General features: G+C 30.1%; 1 protein-coding gene across 1 annotated transcript; it reads left to right on the forward strand.

Annotated features, from left to right (window-relative positions):
- The first annotated feature begins 8,219 nt into the window (after positions 1–8,219).
- On the forward strand, positions 8,220–10,398 carry LOC113859441. The gene is made up of 5 exons (XM_027492215.1): positions 8,220–8,729; positions 9,176–9,456; positions 9,546–9,618; positions 9,754–9,941; positions 10,047–10,398. The coding sequence occupies exons 1-5, from the start codon at positions 8,220–8,222 to the stop codon at positions 10,396–10,398; spliced, it is 1,404 nt and encodes a 467-aa protein (XP_027348016.1).
- The last annotated feature ends 73 nt before the right edge of the window (positions 10,399–10,471 follow it).

Consider the following 10,471-nt stretch of genomic DNA (forward strand, 5'->3'; position numbering starts at 1 on the left):
TCTTTTCAAATTATTAATTTCTTTCAAATGATGCATTTAGTGGTCAGTGAGATGATCGACGTATGTTAAAATTATATTATAAAATTTGATTTTCTAAACTTAAAGAAAAATTGTAAGATTGTAAAAGGATTTTCACACTTTTATGTAAATGAAATTATTTCATATTTAAATATGCTAAAATCATAATAAAAATACTAAAATCACTTGCTAAGAAAAATATTAAGATAAAAAAATATTTTTGTGCATATTTGAAATTTAAAAATATAATTCACAATTCCTGAAACTTAATTAAATGATTTTTATAATAAATTTTTTTTTGTTAGTTATGGAAAGCAAAACTAGATGGACTGAATTTAAGAAGTAAAAAAAAAAAGTGACGAGGAAATGAACTTTTTATTAAATTTGAAAAAGGGTACGGATGAACAGAGGGGTTATTTTTTCGGGTCCCACCACCAAGAAAAATTCACCCATCCTGCCTACCGTGAGAAACGAGGGATGGAAGGATTGATGGTTAGGAATTAATTTTTATAAAATAAAAATAAATAAATTTATGAATTTTTAAATATAACTAAGTTTTTTTATATTTTTTATTCATTCATTTAAATGAGTAGAAGAATTTTTTTTTTATTTTATTATTTTAACTTGTCTAAATATTAAATATTTTTATTCTAATTATACTCTATTTCTTAATTATTTTTTTATTTCACTTCCAATGGAATGAGTGTTAAATTCTTGATATTTGTAGTATGAAAAATGGCAATACTTGTCATGTGATGTCCCTTTTGAAAGGAATGCTTACTAATAATTCTAATATGTCTTGTGATAAGGGATCATAGGTTGTCTCTTAGACGCATTATGTGTGTTTTTACTTTTTCTTTTCTTATCTTTTTTTATGGACTTTGTGAATAAGAAAGTTATTACTTGAAATATCTTTAGTGTTGTGAATGTTGAAGGTAAGCTGTATGCTAAGAATTTAGTTCTTACCTACAAAACCTTCAGTAATGTGTTTACTTGAAACTCACTATCACTATCAATTCAAGTCCACAATATCCTTTTGGACATCATTGAGTGCAAAGGTTGTTTTATCAATGAAGCTAATGATCATGAGGGTGGTATTTGGGTTCTTCAATCCAGTCATAGTAATATAAGTTTGGTGTTGGTTGACTTTACCTCCTAAGCTATTACCTTTTTAAGGGCAACACCAAGTGAATATGTACTACTTTATATGCTAGTCCTTCTCCTAGAAAACAAGCTTACTTCTAGGAGTATCTTACTTCTCTTTTGTAGTGGATTGATATTCCTTGGTTGCTTATAGAGAATTATAGTGAAATCTTATTTTCCTCAGAGGTTCAGGGTGATCACTTTTATCATTCCAGGTCTTCAAACTTTGCTTATATGATTAATGAGTATGATCTATTAGATATTGGAGCTATAGGCAACCAATTTACTTGGGTTAGATCTATAGTTAACTCTCTTACTATTATGAAGTGCTTGGATAGGGTATTAGTGGACTGAGTGTGGAGATTGGCTTTTCCTAACACTTACATAAATAATCTTTGTCAAGTCAAATCTAATTACTCTCCTCTCTTACTTTCCTTTTTTAATGTGGAAGACGAGCATTATTGGACACTACAAAAAAATCGCTCATTTGTGACAGTTAAATTTAATGATTAACGACAGTTTTAACTGCCTCTAAATATTTTTTCGGTAGTTATGAAACTGATGTTAAAATTGGCGACGCAAAGCCAAATTTATAGCAGTTTTGAACCGCCGCTAAATTTTGAAATTTGCGGCAGTTATTTAGTAACAGTTTTGAATTGCCGCTAAAATTTGAAATTCAAATTTCAGATTACGCGTGTCAGTGCTTTGTTTCTGGCTTCCACACTTTTTTCCGTTCTTATCTTCTACTCAGTTCTTTCTTTTGCTATCTGGGTTCATATTCCATTTATTTTTTTAACATCACAACATATATATTATATAATTTATAGTGTAGAGTTGTTGGAGAAGAGTCATTTTTGGAGAAAATGAAAATGATAGTAGAAGATTATCAATGTTGTCACGGTTAAAGAAGACACTTTGACAATGGTAACGATGGTGGCAGTGGCAAAGAGGATGGTGGAACTCAATGAGGCTAAGGTGGAGATGAATGGTAGCTTTGAGTGAGTGACTGAGAATAGGGAGAAGAGTGATGTTTCTTATATTCAGTTATCTTAAACTAACGCTAAACCATGTATTTTTTGTGACAGTTACAAAAAACTATCGCTAAATCCCGCATTTGTTGTGGTGGTTATGCAAAATCGTTACTAAATCCCACATTTTTTGCGGCGGTTACTAAAACTAACGTTAAATGTTACTTTCAAAATGTTTTAGTGGCCATTATTGCTAACCGCCGCTAAATGAACCGACTATAAGTGATGCATTTTTTTATAGTGGAAGACCTTGGTGTTTCATGGCAAGTTGGTCTCGACATAAGAAATTTGAAGGAATTATCAATTCTGCTTGGCATAGGGATGCCCATGAGGTGATTTATAATCTTATTCGAGTTTGCCATAAATTCCAAGAATTCAATAAAAATATTTTTGGGAGTATTTTGAAGAGGAAGTGACATGTTGAATGAAGGTTTAAGATATTCAACCACAACTTGAGAATTATCCTAATTAACTCTAGCATTATGAAGCTTGAAGCTAACCTCCAAATAGAATATATTGAGACAATAAAATAAGAGGAATTACTTTGGTTTCAAAAGTCCAAGGAGCAATGGGCAAAATTTGGTGATCATAATACCAAATTTTCTACACCTAAACCATTGTTCGTAGGCATAGAAACAAGATTATTAGTTTTTCCTTGGAAGATGGTTTTCAATGTTCTAACCCTTAAGTTCTTAAGACAAAGGTTCTAAATAATTTCTAATCAAACTTTAGTTCTGCTACTATTGACTCCAACTTTAAAATTTCTCTTTGACATAATCATATGTTAATCGTTTTAGGCTCTCATAGCTCATGTTTCTAAAGAGGAAGTCAAGTTCACAATGATATGCATGAAATCTTTTAAGGCCTTTTGGTTAGATGAGTATCAACTTTTTTTTTTTTTTTAAATATTGGCATATCATTAGGGATGATGTTTGGAAGCTAGTCAACAATACCTTCTCTAATGGATTTTTTAAATTTTTTTTATAATCATACCATATAAACTCACATTGTTTTCATTCCTAAGGTTGATCACCCACCAAAGGATTAATGATTTTTGTATAGCCTTTGCAATATTATCTTCAAAATCAAAGGTTCTAGTTCATTGACTTCGACCTTTCTTGAATGATCTTTTAAGTCCTCATCAAAGTAGCTTTCTCCCTGGCCAGGGCACTTGTGATGACGCCATTATTGCTTAAGAGGTGGTTCATCACATGCATAAATCCAAAGTTAGAAAGGGGTGCTTGACTTTTAAAATTGATCTTCAAAAGGCATATAGTAATATTAGTTGAGATTTCTTACATCGGGTTCTTTAAGATTTGGCTTTCCAATTAATATTAGTTCCTTCGTTATATGGTGTGTGAGGACCTTGTCTCTCTCTAATTTATACAATGGTGTTATCATTGATCTCTTTCACTATCGCAATCGGGCAGTCGCAACGGTACGGCGAAAACGTGTTTAAGAAAAATAACTTTAGGAATAAAAACTTTTTCTAAAAAAAATTCAGAGGAGTCACCACTAAAATTTATTAAAAAAAATCTTGGAAAAACTTTAAAAAGTGATCTTTGAAACAAAGAATGAGTCGGGAGTGATTTACATGTAGGGAAGGTATTAGCACCCTACAACGTTCGTTTTTTTAAAAACGATTATCTTAAATTAATTGTACAAATTTATTTTAGTTTTAAAAAATATTTATTTAATCCCTAAACAACAATTATTATTATTATTATTATTATTATTTATTTTAAAAGAAGATAAATTATTTATTAAAATGTTAATGGATACCTTAAAAAATTATTTTGAAAATTATTTTGACTTGACGAGTCCAGTTTCTACTCTTACGTATCCCCGGGTACAGTGAAAAACTCAAAGTCACGTAGTTCTATCTAAAAATTATAAAGTTGATTGATTAAAATTAAGTTTAGTAAATAAGATTTATTTTGAGATTAATTTATAAAATAATATTTAGGATATAAGATAATACGGTTATACACGTATCCTACGAGAAATAATACAAAAAGTGAAGGAAGATCACACAACCATATTGCAAATCTTTAAAATATATTTTTATTTGTAAATGAAATATTTGAATTTATATTGTTAAATTATAATTAACGTTGAAAGAGAATTTAAGATATGTAAGCTATACATAAATCTCTTATAATTTATTAGACGATTGAAGGTAAATATAAATTACACATCGATGTTGTAGAAATTTATATAAATAAGTAAAAAAATGTTTAATTATTTAATTTATCAGAATTAGAAGTATGACTTAAGAAATTTTAAAATATAAAATTAACTTTATTTTAATAAAAGAAATACATTTATCTTATTTAATAAAAAGATTAAAAATTTCATTTGATAGATTTATATCATATAAAACCTAAAGTAACATTGGTACACATAGGTTTTTGATAATTTATAATGCATAAAGGTAAAGTCGCTACACATTAGCATTATAAATTATTTCGTTAATAAAACAATTTAGATTTAAATTAGTTAATTTATTCATAAGTTAGTAATTAGAAAGGAAATATATCTTAATTTATTGTTAAGATAGTTAACTAATTAATTAAAAATAATATATGATAAATTAATATTGCATAACATCTTGGTAACATAGGTGCACATAGACTTTATCAATTTATAATACAAGACATAGAGAAGTTATACGTTATTATTATAAATTGATGCAATTATATTATTATTTATTAATTGATTATACAAAAAATAAGTAATTTACTATTAACAATATAAGAGAAAGTAATCATAAATATAAAATTAAATCATATCAATATTCTATAAATATACAATAAATAAAATAAAAAATAACAATCCTAAAGAATAAATATTCAACATGATAATTAAGATATAAATAATAGAATATAAAAAAAATAAAATGAGAAGAATTTATTGTTAAGGTTAAGATACGATAAATTAAAAAATAACTCAAATATAATATTGTAAAGTAAATAGTATCAAGAGAATTAAAATAAATAAATAAATTAAAATTAAAACATTTTATTTAAATTAAGCTAACATAAAAAAATAATAAATAAAAATAAATAATAAGAACTCATTCATTAAATAAATTAATAATTACCATAATAATAAATAATAATAATGAATAAATAAATAAATAAAACTGAAATAAGAAATTATATGTTGAGCTAAGTAATAATTAAAATAAAAATAAATAAAAAATTTAGACCAAAAAAATAATAAAAAATAAAAAAGAGTAAAATGGTCCAAAATTTAAAATTTTTAAATTTGAAGGGGAAGGACTTTAATGTTAGGGGTGTACTTTTCTCTAAGAAAAATAAAAGAGGTTATGAAAGGGTAGTGGTGAGGTTAATGAAGGCCATGGTTTTGTGTTTATGGATGATGATAGATGGGTGGAGAGGTGGTAGGACTTGGATGTTTGAAGTGGTGGTTTGAAATCCTTATTTCCTTTTTGCCATTTGGAATTGATTTGATATATGAAATGTTTATTCAAAATATAAATATGCATGAAGAAGAAGAAAATGTATAAAATGCATGATAAAAGTTACTTGATATTCTTGAAAATTATTTTTGTTTGCTTTTTGTTCTTCCTCCTTTTCACTAGCCTTCTTTTTCTATATTTTTCAGAAAAATCTCCTCTTTTTCAATATAAAAATTTTCCTTTTTATGTATAAAGTAACATTGGTTTAAGAGTTTGATTATTTGCCATATTCTATTTTTCTTTTAAAAATTAATTTTAAATTTTCCTAATTTTATTAAGACAAATTTTTATTTTTATTTCCTTAAAACCCTTTGTTTCTATTCCCTTTTTGTAATATTAAAATGTAGATTTTTTTAAATCAAAATTTTTAAATCAAAATTTAGTATTCACATTAATGCTGCCATAAATAATAGTTCTTCTTACATCTGGCGTAGAATAGTTAAGACTAAATATGTCCTTAAGAGAGGTTATTCTTTTCAACTTGGTGAGGGTGAAACATTGATAAATCTATATTTTATTAGATTTTTAGTTAGTTTTCTAGTAGCTTTATAATAAAAAATTGTAGTTAAGAAGGTTAAAATCTCATAAACAATTGATAATTGTTCAAATTGTTCAATTTTAGTTTACAACTCAATTTGATTAGATTTAGTTGATTTCTTATACAAATTTTATTGATTAATTAGTTTTATAGGAAAATTCTAAGAAAAAACACGAGTTAGAAGTTAGAATAGGTCAATTGAGCCTGAGCATAGTCACCTTCAGTGCAAAAAGTGAGCATTTTAGAAGTTTAGAAGTCAGTTAATGAGGAGCGTAATCATTTTTAGTGCAAAAAGTGAAGGTTTTAGAGAATTGAAGAAGTAAACAAGTTGAGTGTAATCACTTTTGTCATCAAAAGTGAGTCTTGCATAGGCCTTAAAATGGAACTATAGTGCACGTGATAATTTTTCCACCCAAAGTGACCACTTTAAAGACTTCTAAATGGAGTTCATGCTTCACGTGATCACCTTTGGCAATGAATGTGAAGGTTTCAGAGCTTCTGGAGGAGATATGCTGCATGTGATATGTAACATCCTAAAATTTTTGTCTTAAAACTGCTTATTTTATTTGTACAAACTCGGCATAAAATAAGAATTTTTGTATATGACAAGCATTGTAAATACGAGTAAATAAAATATCTTTTCTATGAATAAGATTACTTTCAAAATTTTCCAATTAGGCAATATTAATTAAATAATAGTAAATTTAAAGATTATAATGAACTAGAAACACATTTTTTAATCTGGATACTAAACATGCACTATATATATATATATTTACAAATTGTTTGTCAAAATATGTGAGACTTAAAATAATTATTACACAACCAAAATAATTACATTACAAAAATCAATTTAAGTCCCAGAGCAGTCCTAAAATATATCCAAACACTGAGGATCTAGTGCTAATCATCTCCATGCCATCCTTCTATCTCTGCTAAATCCTTAGAATCAAGGTCATCATCTAATCCGAGATATAAATCTCCCGAGTCGGCTACAACCTCAACACCTGTGACTCGCTCACCGGTAACTCAAGTCAGTCTTATGAGATGGTCATGATCATGGTATGTGAACAGATACATGAAGGCTGCCGGGGTCCTACCGTGCCCCCCCTCTCTCTCTCTCTCTCTATATATATATATATATATATATATATATAGAGTATGGTGTATCCTAGTTACAGGAAATCAAAAGGAATATTATAATATAGTTCCATCTCTAACATAATAGTATTCTTAGGCAAATCGTCAACATGTATGGCTAATTTAAAGTGACATGTCCTATGGTACTCATTAAATACATAATTATGTCTATTATGTACAGAACTGTCTATTAGCCTAATTCTTTCTTGAAGCGCCGTCATCCTGGTTTTCTAAAAATGTAAGTAAGGATGAACATCTATTTTATTATTTATAAATCATTACATAATAAAGATCACAATTATAATATAAGGAAAACATTCATTTCCACAACCAATTCACATTACAAGCATAGTCACATATACATAATTCAATAATTTGTTATAACTTATTCAATTCTCTCCAAATACGCACTCTCAGTGCCCTGTTATCACAGACAGCGATGCCTCCAGCATTTCTTGAGGTCTTACTCAATTAGGTAAATAGTCATTGGTTAACCTATATATACGGATACAACGTATATAATAACGAGCTTCTTAGAAAAGGTATAGTCAAGGAGTCTAGTCAGGAAACGAGTGTAAGGCCATGTGGTGCATTCACTCTCAGTAAGAGTGTGTATATACACAATGTTGTTGACCACCCTACGTCTCCCCTAGATTTCTATCGTCTCTGGACTCTATCCCCTATTGTATCTCTATAAGTATTCACAATAGATCCATTCCATATTCAAAACTTATAGTCATTCCCAAGATCATTCCCTTCTACACTCATAAGATCATGCTTAGTAAAGCACTTCCAGAAGAAAGCAATAGCATGAAAGATCTCTGACATAAGAGGGATTAGTCCCTCGTTTTGCACTAACAAGATTTTGATGGAGTCTGATTTCAAGGCTGTAGTGCAACCACAAAGAAGGCTAAACCTAAATATGAAGGAAGTGGTGAAGGCTGAAGTGATCAAGCTACTTGATGCCGGAATGATATATCCCATCTCAGATAGTCCTTGGGTAAATCTGGTACAAGTCGTTCCAAAGAAAAGAGGAATGACTGTAGTGCCCAATGAGAAAAATGAGTTGGTGCCCACTAGGACTGTCACTAGATGGAGGGTTTATATTAATTACCGGAAATTAAATGATGCAACAAGGAAAGACCACTTCCCTCTCCAATTCATTGACCAAATGCTGGAGCGTCTTTTGGGCCATATGTTTTACTGTTTCTTGGATGGGCTCTCAGGATATTTCGAAATCCCAATAGCACCGGAAGATCAAGAGAAAACTACCTTCACATGCCCATATGGAACATTTGCCAACCGTCAGATGCCGTTCAGATTGTGCAATGCACCAACAACTTTTCAGTTATGCATGATGGTTATTTTTAATGAGATGGTATAGAACATAATGGAGATATTCATGGATGATTTTTCAGTCTTCGGTGACTCATTCTCTCATTGTTTAAAGAATTTGTCAAGAGTACTTTGAAGATGTGAAGAAACCAATTTGGTGCTTAATTGGGAGAAGTGCTATTTTATGGTGCAAGAGGGCATTGTGCTTGGTCATAAAATTTCCTGTAGGGGAATTGAGGTAGATAAGGCAAAGATTGACACAATCGAGAAGCTACCACCTCCTACTTCTATTAAGACAATTCGGAGCTTCTTATTGCCATGCGAGATTCTACAGGAGATTTATCAAGGATCTCTCTAAGATCACCAAACCTTTGACCAGACTTTTGAAAAAGGAAAATTCCTTTATTTTTGATGAGGAGTGTTTGATTGCCTTTGAGCTACTCTAAGGGAAAACTGACCCAAGCTCCTATTTTGTGTGGTCCTGATTAGAACTATCCATTTGAGTTGATGTGCGACGCAAGCGAGTATGTTGTGGGAGCTGTACTTGGCCAGAGAAAAGACAAGCATTTTCATCCCATTTATTATGCCAGCAAGACTCTAACAATTGCTCAAGAGAATTACACTATAACAGAAAAAGAATTATTGGCTGTGATGTTTGCGTTTAATAAATTTCGTCAATATTTAATTCTTTCTAAAGTTATAGTATATACTGATCATTCTGCATTACGTTATTTGCTAACCAAAACGGAAGCAAAGCCTAGATTAATGAGGTAGGTCTTGTTGCTGCAGGAATTCGACTTAGAAATCAAGGATAAAAAAGGTTCAGAAAATTTGGTTGCTAATCATTTGTCAAGGCTAGAAATCCCAGCATGGAGGAACTAGATGAGATGAGCATTAATGACAAATTCCCAGAAGAACACTTGTATAATGTGGTAACTGCTTCTGATTTTTATTTACCATGATTTGCAGATTTTGCTAACTATTTGGTTGTTAAGGTTTTACCACAGGAGTTTTCAAATTAACAAAAGAAGAATTTCTTTTATGATTTGAAATACTACTTTTGGAAGGACCCATATCTTTTTCGAATTTGTGCAGACCAGGTTATTAGAAGGGGTGTGTCACATTCTGAAGGATGGAATATTTTAGGACATTGTCACACTAGCCCTGCTGAAGGTCATCATTCTAGAAGTAGGACGACTAAAAAGGAGCTAGAATCCAGATTTTACTGGCCTTCTATTTTTAGGGATGCTCACAGGTATGTTGAGTTATGTGATAATTGTCAGAGATTAGGTAATATCTCTCAAAGAAATGAAATGTCTCAGAATTACATCTTAACTTGTGAAATATTTTATGTTTGGAGGATAGATTTTATGGGACCTTTTCCTAGTTCAAAAGGGAATACATACATTTTAGTGACTATTGATTATTTGTCCAAATGGGTTGAGGTACAAGCTTTACCTACTAATGATGCAAGAGTAGTCACTAGGTTCCTTAAAAAGTTGTTTTCACGATTTGACACCCCAAGAGCTTTAATTAGTGATAGGGGTACACATTTTTGCAATACACAACTTGAAAAAGTTCTGAATAAATATGGAGTCACCCATGGAATTGCTACCCCATATCACCCTCAAACAAGTGATCAAGTTGAAGTAGCTAATAGGGAGTTGAAAAGGGTGTTAGAAAAAATAGTAGAGAAGAATAGGAGGGACTGAGCTGATAAGTTAGATGACGCCTTGTGGGCTATCAGGACAACTTTTAAAACTCTCATAGGCACTACACCATATA

The sequence above is a fragment of the Abrus precatorius genome, unplaced genomic scaffold (genome assembly GCF_003935025.1).
Source record: "Abrus precatorius isolate BTA unplaced genomic scaffold, Abrus_2018 Scaffold2, whole genome shotgun sequence".
In the NCBI taxonomy this organism is placed as follows: domain Eukaryota; kingdom Viridiplantae; phylum Streptophyta; class Magnoliopsida; order Fabales; family Fabaceae; genus Abrus; species Abrus precatorius.